At 41.1% G+C, this 20,423-nt stretch overlaps 1 protein-coding gene across 1 annotated transcript in view; it reads left to right on the top strand.

Annotated features, from left to right (window-relative positions):
- The window catches only part of LOC108798857 (glutaminase kidney isoform, mitochondrial-like), an 88,145-nt gene extending 68,590 nt beyond the window's left edge, over positions 1–19,555 (top strand). Inside the window, exons 15-18 of the mRNA XM_018570660.1 lie at positions 11,189–11,250; positions 13,575–13,651; positions 16,666–16,729; positions 18,705–19,555. Of these exons, the coding sequence (XP_018426162.1) occupies positions 11,189–11,250; positions 13,575–13,651; positions 16,666–16,729; positions 18,705–18,861 (360 nt within the window). The 3' untranslated portion in view covers positions 18,862–19,555. The remainder of the gene's footprint in view (positions 1–11,188; positions 11,251–13,574; positions 13,652–16,665; positions 16,730–18,704) is intronic.
- Positions 19,556–20,423: the final 868 nt, after the last annotated feature.

The raw sequence follows: 20,423 nt of genomic DNA, 5'->3' as shown, positions 1-20,423 counted from the left end.
TCATAAAGTAACTCCAATCAACCTTCATAAAAGAAAGAAATCGCTAAGATGTCAGATGGGAAAGAATTAAGCTGCCCATACACTGACGAGTTTTGTCTTGTTTAGCCTGCTCGATTCCCCCATCTACATTAAACCGTATGGATGGGGGTTATTGTTCCCTTCCCACAAGCAGATCCTTTGCTTTAAGTCAATTACCCCAGACATTGACTTCTACTGTTCTAATAAAATAAATAATCTTTCATAGCCAGCAGTTTAAAAAAAAAAACTCTGTTTCCTTATTAGAATCCTATCTAAGCCCATTATTCCTCTTATGAGTTCCCTGTCTCTTAACCACTTGCTGCCCAGAGCAATCTCTTACATTTGTACACACATGATTACAAATCTGAATTGTGGGCTAAAAAACAGTTCCAGGCCCCCCAAACAATTATATATGTTCTGAAAGCAGAGGCCCTGTAGAATAAAAAGATGCTAGTTGCAATTTTTTATGTCGCATGGTATTTGCGCAAATTTTTATCAAACAAGTATTTTTAGGATAAAATGCACAAATGTAATTTAGTGCACAGAAACAGAATATACTGGCCAGTTTTTGGTAACATATAAGAGATGGAGTCACATTGGGTAACTAGGGGGGGCGGGGGACTTTAAAAACTTTTTTTTTGCATTTTTAATTTTCTTTGTTACTTTTAATTTTTACAATGAATTTTTTTTTACACTCAGATTTATTGCATAGGGGGCTAACAAGCGATCCGGCGCCTGTACAAACGCCGGATTGCTTGTATTTAAACAGCAATCACCTGCTGTTTAAAACGGTGCCAAGAACACGGCTGCAGCAGCAGCCGCCATGTTCTTCGTATAGCCACTTGCAACGGAGGACTTACATTTACGTGAACCTGCTGGGTTAAATAAAGTGGTTAAATAAAGGACAGTATAAAATAGTCACAGAAAAATTAGGCATGGAAAAGCAACCTAGACACTCCAGCTGAAACTAAAAATCCCATCATGCCTCTAGCATGGGCTTTCCTTCATCTAAGCTAGTGTAATAGCCTCAGTGGGATCCTATGTGGTAAATTTACAGTAACGATAAATATAGATCTATTTACAGGTAACAAGATCAGAGTCAAGCACAATGAAGCGATATAAAGACAATGAAGTGATGCCACAAAAGGCATATTAAGAAAGTTCTAAAGAGAAATTATAATAATATAGGACATATTCAGTGATTGCGTCAGGTTTATTAAAGTTCCTATCATTGTGCTCCATCGGCCTCTCACCTGTCTGGTTTGCTCTATCCCAGGGGATGATTCACAAACAATTATTTCTATCATTGATTTTTCTCTTTGGTAAGGTTCATAGTATGGTTTCTTTTTTGTTTTCTTATATTATTTCTTAGTGGTTGCACTTTGGCTGTATCACTTCATTCTCTTGATCACTTTATTGTATTTAATTTAATTAAGTGAATGTTTAGTTTGCGTTTCTGGCTCATGAAAATTAGGTACAGCTGTATATGGAATAAATAATTCAAATGCCTTTATGATTAGTTGGGAGAGCTCATTGTCCTTTTTAAAATATCCAGTTTATGTCAGCCTTTCTCAACTAGAATTCCTTCAGAGGTTGCTAGGGCTTCCTTGTAGTGCTGGATTGATCTCCAGCCTACACTGACCATTAATGCAATGGGGGGGACAATGTTCACTTCCTCCTAGTGACCACCAATGTATAGGAACACTTCTTCACTGACTGCCAATATGAGGGCACTACACTGACCACTTGTGTAAGAGGACACTAACTTTTCACAGTCTGTTTATTTTTTGGCCATTATTATTATTGTTTCATTTCATGGTTATTATTGGAAACTATTTTGTTGCATAAAGCAGGAGGTGTTGTAAAATGATCCGCTCTGGGGTCAGATACTCTAGGTATGCCAGATTCATTACTGTATGTACAATTTACTGATCACACTAATGTACCGATAACATTATTTTTAGCAGGATCCCTGAGAGCTGAATTATTGTATGGGGGGGGGGGGGAGTTTCCCCACTGTAAAAAGACTGAGAAATTACTCTGGTTTGTTTTCTATCTCAATGCTGAGAATTATTCTTTAAAAATGTGAAATTGTATCCTTATCCAAGGTAGTACTAGACAAAACATACAGAGGACAACCTTTAAATGGCTTGTAGTAGTTTCATCACAGCCATGCTCACGGAATCATCATACACCATGATGGCAGGGAAAATAGCAAAAGGTATGCATATTGTAAGATGGATTGTTAAAAACCTGACCAAGGTTTTAACCCTTTGCCATTCTATCCATAATGGAAAAAATATCTGAAGTTCTACTTAAATTTATGTATTCATGTACTCCTAGAAGTTGTAAATGTATCTGTAGAAGGTCAATGCTGTACAATATTCATCCTGCCCGCTTCAGTTCTATTATTTCATTAATCAACATAAAACATCAGAATCTGACTGACCACCATTATTCCTCAGACTCCAAAAAATCATCAAACAATGAAATAAAGCCATTTCACAGATTAAGTTGGCGAAAAAGAAATGGCAAGTGTCCGTGAATGAGTTTGGTGGGATAAGTGTCTTCTGACGAGCTGTGCATCACTTTTAGCTTAAAAACAAACATGGAAAATGCACCCACCATGACCCTGCTTGATGCCATTGCACTGATGCCTACAACCCTGCTCAGCGCAACTGCACTGATGCCTACAACCCTGCTCAGCGCACCTGCACCGATGTGCAATTCTTCACACTCCCTCAGTGCACCAACACGTACTTCTTCACTCTTTACCAATGGAACAATGCACACTTTTTTACTCTCCATCACGACACAGACGCACACTCCACTCTCCGCCACTGTATTGACATGCATTTCTTCACCACAACACTGCTGCCCGTCAGTGCACACATACTTTTTCACTCTGCACTAGTGCGCACTCTTTGCCACCCTGTCACTGCACTGACACACATAAAAATTGAAATCTGTGCTAATTAGACCAGGTGCTGTATAAATCAATTACCAAATAATGATATTTAAGTATATACCAGTGTTCCAGCGCTATTATTGATAAATAAGTGAAAACCCTTAATGAAAATACTTAATAAATCACAATAACATAACGAATAACTGCATCTCACATCACATACAGTATGTGAAGAAAATTCTCTTAATTAGCTAACACTCTTCCCGTTCCAACCAGTGCTGCACTTTACCTCCATGCTCCCCGTTCTTATAGCAAACTCACCAGACTTTGTGTGACAGATCTTGTAGGTTTGTACATGTGTTATCAACTAAATTGGTTTCCACACCAAACCTGGCTCCTCAGGATAACTGGCACTTCTCTTCTGTTCCTCCAACCCCCAGGTTGTACCAATATTCACATTTAAAAAAGGACAGAAAACTCCTTAGTGTAAAAGTTTTGTTGTTAAAATTCAAAAACATTAATTAAAATTGCACTCATATATGGGTGTGCTGTACAGATTACAATGAGCTGAAGAGCCACCAAAATCTCTTCGTAGGTATTACCGGAAATTACATCAGCGTTCTCTGCCTGACATGGTTCATCATCAATTGACTTCCGCAACAGTGTACCCGCATGGCTGTGTTATGTCATAGAGTAAAACAAAGAAAGTGTGAAAAGAGGTAAGTTATTGCCTATTATACAAAGATATTCTAAAATGGCCTGGATAGATTTGTTGCTACCCCAAAAAAAGATTATAAATAACTGGATCATAATGAAATTTCAAACTGTTTCCTGTACTTAGTATCACACGTGTTCAATCTTGTAATCAGTCAGACTATTGAAATGGAGAAAAAGTAGTCACTCTGCTGTTTGGTATCATCACATGCACCTTACTGAACGTGTGCCAGAGAAAGTAAAGGAGAGAGTTGTCTGCGAAGATCAGAAAGAATATTCTAGGCCAGCATGTCAAAGGTAAAAACGATAAGACTCTGTCCATGCAGCTTTATGATCCTGTGACTACAGTTGCAAATATTAAGAAGATTATGGTCCATGGGAGTGTAGCTAACCTTACTGGACATGATTGCAAAAGGAAAATGGACCCCAGACTTATCAGAATGGTAGATGAAGAGCCAAGAAAAACTTCCAAAGAGCTACAAGCTGAACTCCAAGGTCAAGTTACTTCAGTGCTGATAGCACCATCCGTTGCTTTTTGAGCAGCAGTGGTTTCAAAGGAATACTCTACTGTTGAAAGAAAAACATAAAAAAGCCAGACTGGAATTTGGCAAAATGCATATTGACAAGCTGCAATGCTTCTGGGACAGATGAGACAAAACTGGAGCTTTTTGGCAAGTCCTATCAGCTCTATGATCACGGTTAAAAAAACTGATTATCAAAGAAAAGAACACTATACCGACTGTGAAACACGGAGGTGCACGGGGTGCCTCAAATCTGCAGTGCACAATGAAATCCTAAGACTATTGAGGAACTCTGCAGCAAAACATACTGCCCTTTCTCAGAAATCTCAGTCACAGTTCATGGGTCCTCCAACAGATAATGACCCAAAACACACAACTAAAGGCACCTCTGAAGCTGCCTTTTGTGAGCCCTCCTCTGAATCCTATTGAATGTCTTTGGGAAGAGCTGAACATGCAGCCTGGAGAAGGCACCCTTAAAGGAGAACTATGGGGTTAAGGCTTTTCCCCATAGTTCTCCTTAGGGTAACGGGAGGACACAAACTAGCATCCTCCCGTCACCCTAGGCTCAGTATACCACGAGGTAGCTCGCGGTATACTGAGACGCCGCAGTTTACCGCGAGCTGCTGCTCGCGGTATACTGAGACGCCGTAGCTGAAGCGGATCCCCACAATTATGTCTGAATCCGCCCAGCTGCGTGACTGACAGCTGGCTCTGCCTATCTAGAGGCAGAGCCAGCTGTACCCGCCCCCTCCCCCGTCCGTTCCGCCAGTCAGCGCTGGCGGATCGGAGCGGGGAATCCAGCCCCTCCGCTGTCATGGCAGAGAGCGTGACAGGATAGAGAGGTGAGCGACCTCCCGATCTACTAAGCCAACCTGCGACAGTCTCATTTTCACAGGTCGGCTAGAACTATGAGGTGAGTGAAAAGCACTCATCTCATAGTTCTCCTTTAAATCCTGAGAAAGCTGGAGCACTGTGCTAAACATGAGCTACAGAAATCACTTGTTTGCAGTGATTGCCTCTAAAAGTTGTTCAGCAAAATATTAGGTTAATGGTTTCATCATTTTTGTCCATGCCAATTATACTTATTTTATTATTTAACATTTTCTGTTGAACCAAAAGCAAAGTCTGATTTTTATTTGATATGAAATAAACAATGATGGATGCAATTTTATTTGTCCAGTTTCAAGATGTTTTGGAAGAAATTGTGGATGTTTTTTTCGTTGGAGTGTACAAACAAGTTTGCTCACTTCTGTAGTTATTAAGGTTGACAAACAGACTGATGCCCATCAAGTTCAGCTTGTTACTCCTGCAGTTTGGGCCACAGGTAGGCAGAACAAAATTCATTAGGGCATTGTTTACATGGGTGGCAGTAAAACCAGGTGGTTGATCTGCAGGTTTACCACCCCTGATCGTCTGATGCAATGTCAGCACTGCATTTGAACAGTGCTGTATACATTACTATGGTGCAGCAAAAAATATACAGCATGTTGCATTTGCCAGGCGGTTCTGCTTGTCAACATGAGCATTGCAATGATGGAGGTGGTGATCATTGCATCTGTGTGAACTATTGTTACTAATTTTGGCAACACTGAAGGGTAAATAAATCCTTCCTGACCCCCAGGTGTAGTCTGCTGAATCTGGATTAAAATATTACTTCTAAGCTTTCAATAAATATGAGTACAGTGCAACGCACAACACAGCACATCATAATGAACATACCATGTGTTGTGGTGGACTGCCTTTCTAAAAAGGGGTCATGTACATTTTTTTTATCTGTTGTGGTGTGATGGCAGCCCATTCATAACTAGTTGGCTGTCTTAAACTAATGCACAGTAACGCATGCCGTAGTCCATCTTAATGCACCATAATGGCTCACTAAAGTGTGAATCAGCCCTTAATGTTTTTGCCATTTCTTCCTGATGCAGTAAAGCATTCCACAGCTTGGTGTGATTCCACCTGTGCAGTCAAATTTGAGAAACCCCCCATTATATGTTTCACTATATCCCCTAGCTCACATGTGCCAAACATAAGGCCCACAGGCCGCATCCGACTTGCCAGGCCATTTCATGTGGCACCTCTCCTGCAGTTGTGGCACCCCCCTCGTCTTTGCCTCCACTTTGTCTCAGCAGCCGGCAGCAGAGAGGAGGACAGAACACTTTGGATATACTGACTGAGGATGCACCGATACTGGTATCAATATTGATGCAGATACTGGGCGTTTTCACTCGTACCTGTGAAAATGCTCCTGTAGTAAGCGCTGATACCGACGGTTCACAGGAAGGCTGCCAAGGTCCCCAGCAAAGTCAGACTACGGACGCCTACCTGTGAATCGCGGTGCCTGTTTACAGCACCAGGGTCCATGGGGAACAAAAGTAGTCACTCTCCAGAAGGAAGGCCAGTGTCAGCATGAATTCAGAGATGATTTGAGGATCTATATCTGAGTGATACACAAATAAGATACATTTTTTTTACTAGTTAAGGTACTTGAATGCAATTTTTATATTTAACTCCTGAGTCTAGTGTCACTTGAAGTATTATTGAAATATTAGCTCTAGAATAGTTCAATGTTAGGTCTGTATTTATTTAATTTTTGATGACACTTGAGAGCCAATGCCTAGGGCAGCAGGATTAGATGGCACAGCACCAAGACTGAAAGTATACAAATTAGGATAACCTTTGCCTTTATATTGTTTCCCTCCTAATTCAGCTAGTGGACTTTAGGGGGAGAGGGATATATTGAAAGAATTCAGAAGGCTCCCTATTATTCAGGAAACATGAAAACTTCTCTTCTTTCTCTTTTTTGTGATCTGTACATTGAAAAAAATAGTCCTGCATATAAAGCAGACCAATTTGCGCAAAAATAATCACATGACACCAGGTGCGGAGCTTGTGATAAAGGTCATTATCACTTATATGTGCCTAGTAAATTCACTCATTTGAGTAGAACATTGGTGGGTGTTATATCATTCATTTGCTGTATATTAAAATACAGTATATCTATGGTCAAAATTACAACTCATATATTCATTTCCACATTGAATTTAATTATTTCTAATCTACTTGTATTAGTCAGAACGATATTGAAGTTTGTAAATTTACTTTGTTTAATTCAGTGTATTCTGACTCCGATTGTTGTGATAGCGATTTATCCCTTGTTGAGACCTCTATGCCTGGCCTGTATAAGTAGATTCAATCACTGAGGACATTCATTGTCAGATAGCTGAACTCACCAATACCGTTTCATCCACAAAGATTGCTTTATTCTGCACATCAGACAACAGGATACAGCAGATGGATGGTTTTCAGTATTATGTGGTCAAAAGATGATGCATTTCCTAGCGTACTGGGCAGAATACACGTGTCCCTGTTACATGTGGCCTGCTTGCTGTGGCCATGACACAGGAAGTACTGCACTCAGGAAGAAGGGTGGGGCATTACACACAAAGGAAATGTGTCATATATCAGGAAAGGAATACAGGAAAAACAGGTGCAATATCACGAAAGGCCACTAGATGGCAACATGTGAACTAGATATACAAAACGTCCATAGGAAAAGGTATAGAGAAAACAATCTATATAAAACTTCTATCTAAATAACTTGTATGCCCCATTGGGGCGGCACACAGTAACACATCTTCACTCTGCCCTGTGAATATGCACTGCAGTGTCACCCATTTCACAGAGCCTGCCTTCTGAAGAAGAGGAGTTACAGGAGGCACAGTCAGTACAAGAAATGCCCCACATGTGACATCATAATGCCTTGTAGGCAGTGGCGGAACTACCAGGGTTGCAACGTTACCAGGGTTTTTCAGATTCCTCGCATCACCTTTCAATATCTCGTGGCCCAACGAAGTACTGATGGGGTGGTCATAATAATCTGGCCACTCAGTTTATAAATTGCTGCATCACATGGTATCCAAAATATAGGCCAAAAAACATTTTAGGTTTTATTGTAACAAAATAGATGTAACTCAATTGCAAAAAAGGAAAAAAGAAAGGTGGGGAGAAAAATGAGAAGGGAGTGAGAAGACAGGAATATAGAAAAGACAGGAAAAAATAGAAGAAGAGGAGGGAAGAAGAAGAAAGTGTGTGCCAGGAGTTCAGGAAACTCCACCACTCACACCTTGATCACTACTGAGTGCTACAGAACCAATAATTGATGGTCAAAGTCGGGTGGCAGATATCGCGGTAGCCATGGACCCCAAACCTTATGACATTTTCCAGTTGAGCCTGATAATTTTGCAGACAGTTTCTCATTGAAGAATACTGTATGGACTCGGGAGGCAGCCCACTCATTTTAAATGGGCTGCAAACGCACTTCGATGCACATTTCAGCAGACAGCTTGCTTTTCGGTGTGCTAAAACACGTGCCATGTGCTGTGCTGCCTAGGTGCATGGTACCCCAATGCACCACATTGTGTTTTGTGTGTTATTATGCATTGCAGTAGTGTATTGTAGTGCAGCATAATAGTGTGAATGGACCCTTAATGTAAATTATGTATAAAGTAGGGAGGGATTAAAACCCCTGTCAGGTTCCTATTACTGTCTGTGTCCGCGTTAGGGAGATTTTTTTCATCTCTATTTGTCCTGGTGGCCTTTATTATCGAGTGTGAAAGTGAAAGAAAATCCTACATTTGAGGTGTCACAGGAATAGACGGGAAATCTTCCAAATGGAACACCAGTTCTCATGGCCTTCAAGGACAACCGGTCATCTTGGAGGGATTTCCTCTCAGTTCACAATGGGAGAGTAATTTCCCAAATGGGTCACAGATGGCAAAAAAATTGAAAGAAGTTATAACCCCCCCTCCCTTAGGCCTCTGCACGGATTCCCTGCTAATCGGAATGAATGTGACTGTTGTGACATCTGTGTCCTTAAAGTTTTGCGATGGAGGAAAAAACTGAAATTACTGAACCCATGTTGGTCTATGGGGCATCAGATGTAAACAGACTTGTGTCCATTTACATCAGATTACCTCCAATCTGGCACAATCAGGTCCAGCGAAACAGAACTCTGATCTGTTTGTTTTTCCAGACCTGGCCAGAGCCCATAGACTAACATAGGTCTTTTGATCAGTAGACATGTAAGCCAGCCAAAAATTCATTTTGTTTTGGATTTTTCATTATTCTGCTTTTCGGGATTCAGGTCTGAAAGTCAATTTGTTTCGTTATTCAGATTCGGATCTTTCCAAATTTTTAAATGATAATTACGAACGAACATTCGGATCTATTATAATCTATTTGGATGGAGTTAAGTTGCTTTTAAATGTAAAAATAAAAAAAATTAAGTGCGTGGGGTCCCCCCCTAAAATTCCTTACCAGACCCTTGATCCAAGCAGCAACCTGGCAGAGCAGGCCGCATGCCCTCAACATGTTGGTGAGGTCAAGGGCTCTCTTCCCCACAAACTTGACTCGGTGGTTGTGGGGGTCTGTGGGCAGGGGGGCTTATCTGAATGTGCCCCCCCCCCCCCATGAATGAGTAAAGGGTAGTTGTTAAACCTACTCATTCACCAAATGACAGTAAAATAGTAAATAAACACACCACACTGTACTACAAAGTCCTTTATTTAAAAAAATCAACACAGCTTTTGACAAGTCCTTTATTCCAACCAAGAAATGTCTATCGATGTCAATCATGTCGTCCAGTGATGTAGATCCTCGTCAGTCATGATGGATGATGGCCGCTGACTTGCCGAAAGAAAAAATCTCCGCTGCCCCCCGCCACATCTGAACCCAACAGCTTTCGGCACATATGACAACTCTTCTCCCAAATGGAAACAAAGGGGCAGAGTGAGTCATGATGTCATGAAACTTGATCCGCCCCTTTGATTACATTTGATTAGGGGACAAGAGCCGTCACGGCAAAATAAATAAAGGGGCGGATTAGGTCCCTTGACATCATGACTCACTCTGCCCCTTTTTTGACATTCGGGAGCAGAGCTGTCATTAGTATCGAGAGTTTGTCCGGATCGGGCATTATTTTATATTATATATTAGGGCCAGCCATCGTGATTGACGTGGATCTACCTCGCTGGACCCAGTGATTAACGTGGATCACAGCTATAAACCTTTTTGGGTGTTTTTTTTTTTTTAATAAAGGACTTTTCCCACGCTTTTTTTTTGTTTGTTTTTTTGGTGTTTGGGGTCCCCCCTAAAATTCCTACCGGACCTAAAGGGTCTGGTATGAATTGGGAAGGGGGGACTCTATGCTGATTTGTTTTGTTTTCAAATTAACATGTAACAACATCAGTTCATTCCGAAGAACATTCAGAAACATTTTTGAATGCATCTGAATTTTAATTTTTAAAATTTGGATACATGTGGATTCGTTGTTTCTGTCATTTTGGAAATTCGGATGCATCCGAATGTCCAAATATGCCGATATTCATCCGAATTTCATTTCGGGACGAAACTTACAAGTTTACCAATCAGATCCACCTGTCGTTTGTTAAGCCTCTCTGAAAGGGGCCTTACTCTTTCCAAAATAAAAAAAAGTTTTACTTTCAGCTGGCTACACACACATCAGTTATTTGGAAGTAGGTTGTAAATGATCAAATAAAGAAAAGTTAGTTTGATTTTGCACAGCATGTTCCCCATTGAAAGCAACTTAAAACATTTCAAACCTATGCCTGATTTTTTGGTATGACCTCAAGAAATTTGATTTAAAATGATCAGAAAATGCCCACATGTGGTTTTATTTCTTGTAGTTATGATTGGATTATAATATGTGGGCACCTTCATTGCGAATTGGGTACAGAACTGTTCAGAATCTGAGATGCCAGTCACAGTGAAGCTGAAATTGTTCAGTTTTTATGTCGTCAAACAAGCAAGCCTCCGACTCTCACTGCATTAGAATAAAGTAGGCATGGTTTGTAAGTCCCGCTGCTGTGATAGCCACTTACATGGTATACTGTATATGCTCTGTGTACACGACTATTATTCTGAAAATGACAGATCTTCATTAACTGCATTATATCTCTCCATTCATCAGCAGGATTGCTGTAAAATGTTAGTTCTTTTTTCCTTGTAGGTAAAATCTGTGATAAATCTTCTATTTGCTGCATATACTGGAGATGTTTCTGCCCTTCGAAGGTAATTATTCTATCTTAAATATAGATATAGCAGAAATAAAATAGATCACAACATGAAAAATTGATATTTCTGTTTTGAGAGGCCATCTGTTTAATGAATCCTTCACCTTTTTGTTATATGTCCTCCAGGGATAAGATTTCTAAGCAGAAGCTTGTGTCTGCGCCCTCTTACCACAAAACCCAAAGTCTTCTGAAGAGTCAGCTGCAAGAGTGTAACAGCCTTGATTTTTTTGGACTTGAGGGTGAGGCTCAGACTTGAGCTACTGCTGAGACATCTTGCTATTGTTATCCCTTAGAAAAAAGAAGCCAACATGTGAGTTAACTTGCTAGCAACCATTCTAACTATATACTGAACCATATACTAAGATATACGTTTTGGGCGTAGTTAATATAAATAATAATATAAAACCTTTGCCATTTTATGTGTGATTTTGGTATTCTTTGTATTTGGATTTCTTTTTTATGTAAGCTATATTGCAAGCACCACATTGTCCCCACACCATTGTGTAAGTATCAGTTTATAACCATAGTCCCCAAACTATGGCTCTTGGGTGTAAACACCGGCCCCTGCAATGAGAAGGCCCTGTATGAAGGGCGTTCTCACTGCAAGCCTACAGTTGGAGACTGCTAATTGAAGAGTAGGACATCATTCCAGCATCTGAGAGTTTAATACAGGCACTATTGTCCATGCCAAATGGTGCCTGTATTCTCCAGGCCACAACGTCGCAATGAGGAGACGTGTGGGACATGGAGCCTACAAGGTACGCCACCACCAATGATGCGGCTACATTCCTCCTATTGACCACCAATTATAGGGCTACCGGCCTCTGACACCAGAGCATTTTTTAGTCCCACTGACCAATGCCAGGGCATTTTTACCCCTACTGTCCACAGTCCAACCTTCATACAGCCTGATGAACAGAGAACTGTCCCTTTTGTTTAAAAGTTTAGGAAGCCATGGTTTATAGTATAAAGCCCAATCCTAGCCAGAATTGGTGAGAGCTGGACCCGTATGGCAGACCTGCCTAGGTCTGTACATGGGCTCATCGTCAGTGCAGTCACCACGCCCAGGCTGAAGGGATGTGGAGAGGGAAGGTTAAAAGAAGTGTTTGTAAATGGGCTCCTGCCTTCATTTAGCAACTGTAGCTGACAGAGGTTGATAATGTTTGGTTTAATCTAGTTTTGAATATATATTTAAAAGAAGGTATCATGGTAATGTGCCCAGGATGCAATAACTGAGGTTCCCCCTCTCCAACCTTAATGTCATCTGTCATATGTATGCCTGATAGCGGCCAAGAAAATCTCATGTGATGTGCAAAGATCTTGAAAATCATGTGGGCCTTCCCCGGCTGTTGCACCAAGCAAAGGTGACTTCAGGGCTGGGAAGAATTAGCAGAAGAGTCCTTCTGGCACAGAGAGCCTTCGACAATGCTGGAAGTGTCAAAGGTGGTAAAAATAACAGCAGACCATTATTATATGAGGAGTGCTTTAGGTATTACAATGTAAGCAAACCGACATAAAATATTAGTTCTGATCTGCATAGGATGTTGACAAGGTCACAGTATATATATGATAGGCTGGACTGCATGACATCTCTGAGAAGGTGACCTTGCAACTGCTTAGTAGCTGTGATTAAACAACTAATTAGCAGGGGTCCACTATGTAAAGACCTCTACCAATTAGCAGCAAAGTGAGGGGGTGCATTTAACCAGGCTTTCCCATTTCTGCTTGAAAATAAAGAAAACACTCTATGCAAGCAGCTAAATACATAGTTGAGGTAGATAAATGGAAGATTTCTTAACTGCCAATCTATTTTAATTTTTATTTCTCTACATTCAGACATGATATTTACACACTGCAGCCAGAGACAGGTTGGTGACCAGACATTTCTCTACAGCTGTTGAAGCAATTTAGTCTGGTCAGCTCCCTGTCCCCCAGCCTGGGATTGGATGGTGAAGGATTAGCACCAGACTGATGACCTCATCCCTCTACTTCTTTTCTCTCTCCTCCTGTCAGAATGTTCCCTGTCAGCACATGTACATGAAGCACATCTGATTGGGCCCTACTGTTGTCCTTCCATCTCCCAGTGAGTGCTGCTGTACAGGGGATTACAAGACGATGATACCAAGCCAAATCCAGGTCCTTTGTACTAGTTGCATTTAAAATAATTGTAGATATTTGAATGAATACCTAATTGTATTTATGGTTTTGTTTTAATATACGCTTGACATTCACCTTTTAAAACCCTAATAATATTTGTCACTACCTTTCTATGCATTTCATTTCAACATGTTACCATTCTTTTTTTATGTTTGTATATTCTAGATTTGCTTTGTCAGCAATGGATATGGAGCAACGTGATTATGATTCTCGCACAGCATTGCATGTAGCAGCAGCAGAAGGTATGTGCTTTCACCTTTTCAGTCATTTGTATGGTGAGATTAGTATTATCATGTGCATTATACTTACTTGTGTGTCTTTGATCAAGGAATCTTCTGTAGCAAACATCTAGATCTGAAATGTGTCTACTGTTAATCTGCAGCCGGCTGGTTGTTGAGGAAATCCCCCTTAGAAATCTCCAGTGTCAACTAATTGTTGCTAGCTGCACGATGGTATGCTCCGAGTGGAAGCTTGATAGCTCATAAAGTTTACATCTGAAGATACCTATTCAGGTCACTGAGGAAAGTGTAATGCACATTACTATACTTCTGCTCACCCAATCCACGGATCTGTGGACAGTCAGATTTTTTCTGGGCCTGGGAATGTTGTCTGAGATTAAACCTCTGCACACTTGTTCCCATTACAAATGCTAGACCTAATTCTTTGATTTTCATTGTGCAAGACCAGTCTGCCTTTTCAGATACACTTTTATAAAAAAAAAAAACTTGGATCCGTAGGCAATGCATATTTATTATCCACAATCTCATTCCTTTTTCTATATTCTGATCCTTTGTAATTTTGCAATACTTTAACTGCCTAATTTAGCGCACCTCTCTCAGTAGGGGTCCCCCAGGGCTCTGTCCTAGGGCCCCTTCTACTCTCTATCTACACATCCTCCCTTGGTCAGCTGCTGGGGCGTAACTAGAAATCAAAGGGCCCCATAGCAAAATTTTGTATGGGGCCCCGTGATTTCTAGTTATACCCTTTGCAGAGCCCACTCGAGATCACACCTGAGGGTGAACTTGCAGAGCTCACCATAGACTCTCTATGGTAGGCTCTGCAGGGTCACCCTCAGGTGGGCTGGTCGCACTCCTTTCCTGTCCGCCTCCTCTTCCTCCATGGTAGCTCATGTGCCCCGCCTCCTCCGTAGCCAGGCCCGCCTCCTTCTTCGTCACCAGGCCCCGCATCCTCCCCTGCTGCCGACCACGGGCCCCGCCTCCTCCACTGCCGCTGCTGGCTCTCATTGACTCTGTGGAGAGGAACACGCTGCTGCACAGATTACTGTCATTGATCTGAACAGCGTCGTATTCGTCTTCAGCCGCCAGTGAATGCCACCAGCAGAGGATCCTATAGCGACCCAGGCAGCCCGCATGGCATCTGGCCGGGCCCCAATGTGCCCCGGGCCCCATAGTGGCCGCCTGGGTCGCTATGGTGATTGTTACGCCACTGGTCAGCTGATAACCTCCCACAGCTTCCAATACCATCTCTATGCCCATGACACTTAGGTCTATCGCTATACTATCACCCCCTCATTCTCATCATGCATAACTAATTTACCAACTGACATATCCAAGTGGATGTCGCACCACTTTCTTAAACTTAATCTTTCAAAAACTGAGCTTATTATATTTCCTCCCCCCCGTGTCCCTTCCCCTGACTTCTCCATTGAGATCAATAACACAATTATCATTCCCTCAACACAAGGTCTTGTCATATCTCGCCTTGACTAGTCCAACTCCCTTCTAATTGGCCTACACACAGGCTATGCCCCCTTCATTTTATCATGAATGCTGCTGCCAGACTCATCCAGCTCACCAACTGCTCAGTGGCCACCTCCCCTCTGCCAATCCCTCCACTGACTTCCAATATACAACAACATACAAAGCCATCCACAACTCTGCCCCCAGCTACTTCTCCAACCTCATCTCAGAATATCACTCTAACCATCCTATTTGCTCCTCCAAAGACTTCCTGCTGTCCCGACTCCCTCATCACCTACTACCATGCTCACCTCCAGGACTTCTCCAGAGCCTCTCCTATCCTCTGGAACTGCCTGCCATAACCTATCCAGCTATCTCCTACTCTGCCTGCCTTCAGGTAATCCCTGAAAACTCACCTCTTCAGGGAAGCCTATTCCACCTCCTCCTGAAAACGGTAGATCTACTCCTTCAATCAGCTCATCCCTTACAGCTATTAACTTCTGTATCACTTGGCCCTCCTTGTAGATTGTAAGCTCTTGCGTCAGGGTCCTTCTAATCTTTTTGTATGGTATTGTAATTGTCCTGTCCACATATTTTGTAAAGTGCCTCGCAAACTGTTGGCAATATATAAATCCTGTATAATAATTAGGGATGCACCGATACGGATTTTTCGGTATCGAGTACGAGTACCGATGTTTATATTTCGTTACTCGATAATACCGAGTACCCATACCAGTACTTCCGCTAGCATAGAGCCGGCTTCCTGGGCAATCAGGCTTCCTGATTGCCCCTTAAGCCAGCTCCATGCTGTTTGGCTGGCTCAGTGCTGATTGGCCAGGAAGCCGTCTTCCCAGCCAATCAGAATGGAGCCGTCTGTTTGGCCGCCTTGATGTTGATTGGCCAGGAAGCCGGCTTCACAAACCAATCAGCATGGAGCCGACTTCCCGGCCAATCAGAAAGCCGGGTGGGGGATCATTACACGCTTCCTGGCTTCCTGATTGGCCAGGAAGACGTCTCCATGCTGTTTGGCCAACTCCATGCTGATTGGCTGCTGATTGGAGCCAGGAAGCCGGCTCCATGCTGATTGGCTGGGAAGCTGGCTTCCCCGGCCAATCAGCATGGAGCCGGCCAAACAGTATGGAGCCGACTTCCTGGCCAATCAGGAAGCTGGTTGGCGAGTCATTACCCGCCACCTGGTTTCCTGATTGGCCGGGAAGCTGGCTCCATCTTTCTTCGCAGCACAGCCAGTTAGAGGAAATCTCCCTCTGACCAGAAGTTCCGGTATTGGGCAAGGTATTGGAGCATTTGGACTAGTACGGGTACTCCCCCAAATACTCCGTATTGGCACCGCTACTGATACTAGTATCGCTATCGGTGCATCCCTAATAATAACAATAATAAAAGGTTAATAAAAAAAAAAAAGAACATAGATAGTGCTGACCTTGTACTAGACACTTTGATATTCATGTAAATAAGCTTGTATAAATATTGCAGACGTGACTTTAGACATGATTGTAGGAATTTTGCGATAGATTTATTGTTATTATTGATTACAGGTCATGTTGAAGTTGTGCGCTTTCTCCTGGACGCTTGCAAAGTTAACCCTTTTCCAAAAGACAGGTGTGTTAAAGATAGCATTGCTTATATTTGTTATGAAAAGTCTTCTTTGTGTTTCCTCCAGCACATCTCTTTAGTTCCAATCCAATTTTATGATACTACATTTATTCATCTTCATATATTCCACCATGTATCAATCAGTAATGTAGATACATTCAAATAAAATAATCCATAGTATGATACAATTTATTTCAAAATAGAAAAACTGTATAGCAAAACTACTATTAGCTGAACATATATGTAAGACTATTAATGCGCGCATCAGCTGAACGCGCAACAACAAATCACCTTTACGAGTATGGATAGCAAGCGCTCCACCTCAAGAGAGAGTTGTATTCTAATTGGTAGCTTTGCCTTATTTCTGATTATTATATTTTGATTGCATTAGGTGTTGTGGAGCAGCACATAGGAATGTAACTTTTCTGGATTTATTTTGTGCAGTGTTTTGGGATTCGTTATTACAGTATACAGTACGTCCTTTTTTTCAGGAGACACAATTAGATAGAATACTAGAATTACGATAGGAGATAAGGGCATCAGTTTTTAGTAACACAGTTTAAGGGCCTGTTCACACGACGTCCGTTTTCTGTGCTGACCTGATCCGTACGCTCCTGCACTAAAAATGCATCCCAATGTATCCGTATGTGTTTTATGGGCTATAGTTCTCACGTACGCGTTCAGGTTACGACAGAAAAAATACTGCATGTCACATTTTGTCCGGTCAGGAAACGGACCGGAAACGCAAAACGCGTCAAAAACGCACTGCACTGCAGCTAACATACTGACAGCCCCACTCCAGCAAAAAAAAATATTTTTTTAACTGGAACGCATCAAAAACGCGCAAAAACGCACTGCATCAGTAGCACCACGTCTGCAGATCCGCACCTGATCAGGACCTGATATCATGTAAAAGTTGGTTACACTGCACTAATATCATAAAGCATACCTCCGAGAAGCAACAATAATTTTGCATATATTACATTCGGTATGCATCTTAAGCCAGTACTAGCCCTTGAAAAACCTGTTATACCCAGTGGGAAAATGTGTTTGTTGCCAATGCAGTCTGAAGAATGTTTTAACAGTTCTTAAATAGGGTGTACACCGTTATATTTTATTGTTCCCCCATCCATGCTAAACAGCCTGGAGGGATGAATTTCCTGCTGTGTGCTTACTATTGTGACAGCGGCACACAAAGTGCATGTAGGCACAGTATTCAGCCCATACAACTGCATTTTTGAGATGTACAGTAAAAAATAAAAAGATTTATTGTGGTGTCATCATATTGTGATTGAATAGTATGCCCATTTATTTGAAGTGAAACTAAAGCCAAATTTCATTTTTCCGTTTTGGACAGAGTGGAGAGGGATTAGACCCCTGTCAGGTTTTTATTACTGTCTGTGTCTCCATTAGGGAGATTCACCTGCTCTTTGTCCTGTTATCACTGAAAACGAAAGAAAATCCCAAATTTTGGGTTGTCATCAGAACAGAAGTAGATGGGAACTCTTTTAATAGGGACACTAGTTCTGATGACCCTATTGCCCACCAGGAATTTCTGTCAATTTTGGGGGATTTCCCCTCCCTTCCTGTTGTGGCTATCACACAGGAAGTTAAGGGAAATCTCCTCAATGGGACACAGATGGCAACAACAACAAAAATGACAGGGGTTATAACCCTCCCTTACTCTATACAAAACTAAAAACTCAAATGGAAAAGCAGCAACTGTGAACAGATATTTCTGCTTGTGTAATAGTCTAGCTTAATTACATACACACAAGTGTAACCTGGTTTATATGGATGTATTTAACCCGTGCACAATTTACTCCTGGGCGCAATTCCAACATAAACATACCCACTCAGTGTTCCTCCCTTCACCTGTTAGGGTTTACCTAATAAGATCCGTTGTAGACTATGTCAGTGAACAACAGGCTATTGGCAAATGTTAGGCAATGGAAAGATAACACAATGTTTCCTCTTACAGATGGAATAATACTCCGATAGACGAAGCTATGCACTTTGGACACCATGATGTCGTTACAATCCTTCAAGAATACCAAAACAATTATAAACCTCTGGAGCAACCAAACAGTGATAAGGAAGAGCAGACTGTTCAAAAGAACCTGGATGGGTTGCTATAAGATTTGATCACAAAGATCATATATTTGCACAGGTTGTAGAATCGGATAAAGTGTGTGTATTTTTTATCTTATAGTGATGTATATTTTAAATGAAGACTATCTTTCAGTGTTATTTTCCTTGTTGGATCCTCAGGATGACATTTTAAAGAGAAGCAACAAAGGCATAGCCTCTTTATTATCCCCCTAGGGCTGCCAAAGTGAAGCTGTCTGACAGGCTTCCTTGGTATCAGTGGGTGAATTTATGCTGCATTAATGTGCTTTCCTATTACTGTGAGTTTTGTGAAGAGATGTTTTAGAAATAGTTGCTAACAAAGTCCACAAAAAAATGAAGGTGAAATATAGACAGCCTTTCAACACATATGTAGTCACAAATATGTTTATATGAGCTAAAACATACAATTGGTGGAAGAGAGAATCCTTCCTTTTTCTGAAAAAGAAAACCTCTAAGGTTGGTAACAACATAACTGTTTCAACCAAAGGGTAACCTTGCGTTTTGTTGAAAATGTCTTATTTATCTTGTGATATCCTTTTCAACAGACTTTCTAGTTCTGTGTGCGATTACCATGCGTTTTGTGCTTTCAGAGTACGGTGTGTAACTGTTTCTTGTTTGGTATGTGATGTGTATGGTGGTTTGTATAATTTCTAGAACAGCTGTATGGTGATAGAACACACGTAAGTGACCATTCCTAGCAAACTGCCATTGGAAAAATTGTATACGTAATACATGACATACAACCAAAATCCTAGCTTATAGCCAACACTGAGTAACTGAACTTATGAGTTCTAGATACTTGTAACTATTCAATATTTGCGCTCTAAGCTTTTTATTAGTTTAAAGATATGGATTCAATTATTTAGTAACTATTGGAAACATGGAACTGTGCTAGTATGAGTTAGTATTTATTACACGATTCCAAAGTAAAACTTGACGGTAAACTTCAGTTTTGTTAGATGGTAGTAAACAAATCCTTGGGAATTATTTTAAAATGTTGAGTACTGAGTTACTACATAGCATACGCTGTATATACATTATTGCTGCAATATTATATGTTCCTTGTGGTGCTTTATAAATCTCTACTCAGCTGTATCCCTTCTGAAATTGTGCGCACCTTTCTCGCTGTTTCAGCGAGAGAATAAGTGTATTCTGTGAATGTAGACAATAGTTTCAATGAATTGCACATCGTTCTTTAACAAAAAGTTGTCCTTCAGCTTTCAGTGTAACACAAATTAGTAAGTTTGCACTTTTCAGTTGCTTATGTACAAATTTGCTGCATGTCTTTTAAAAGGCACTGGAAAAGCCATTTGATAAGCATTTAAGTTATTTTTCCCATTAGAGAAAGACACTCCACCGAAGTTTATGAATTAATCTATTATAGTTTTTTGTGGTTTGGTGTACTGTATACATTCGCTAACGATCAGGAACAACACTTGTCTAATGTTAGTAAGGCATCAGTGAATTTGTTATATAAAAAAAAAGCAGAATAAGGATATTAAGCTACATGTTCCATGTATAAATGCATAAAATATGTGTACATCTGTCAAACCTGCTATAACTTACAACA

This window comes from Nanorana parkeri, unplaced genomic scaffold (assembly GCF_000935625.1).
Source record: "Nanorana parkeri isolate BGI_ZX_2015 unplaced genomic scaffold, ASM93562v1 scaffold1569, whole genome shotgun sequence".
Classification (NCBI taxonomy): domain Eukaryota; kingdom Metazoa; phylum Chordata; class Amphibia; order Anura; family Dicroglossidae; genus Nanorana; species Nanorana parkeri.
Note: the sequence above shows the minus strand (reverse complement) of the source record. Positions and strands in the feature narration are given on the sequence as shown.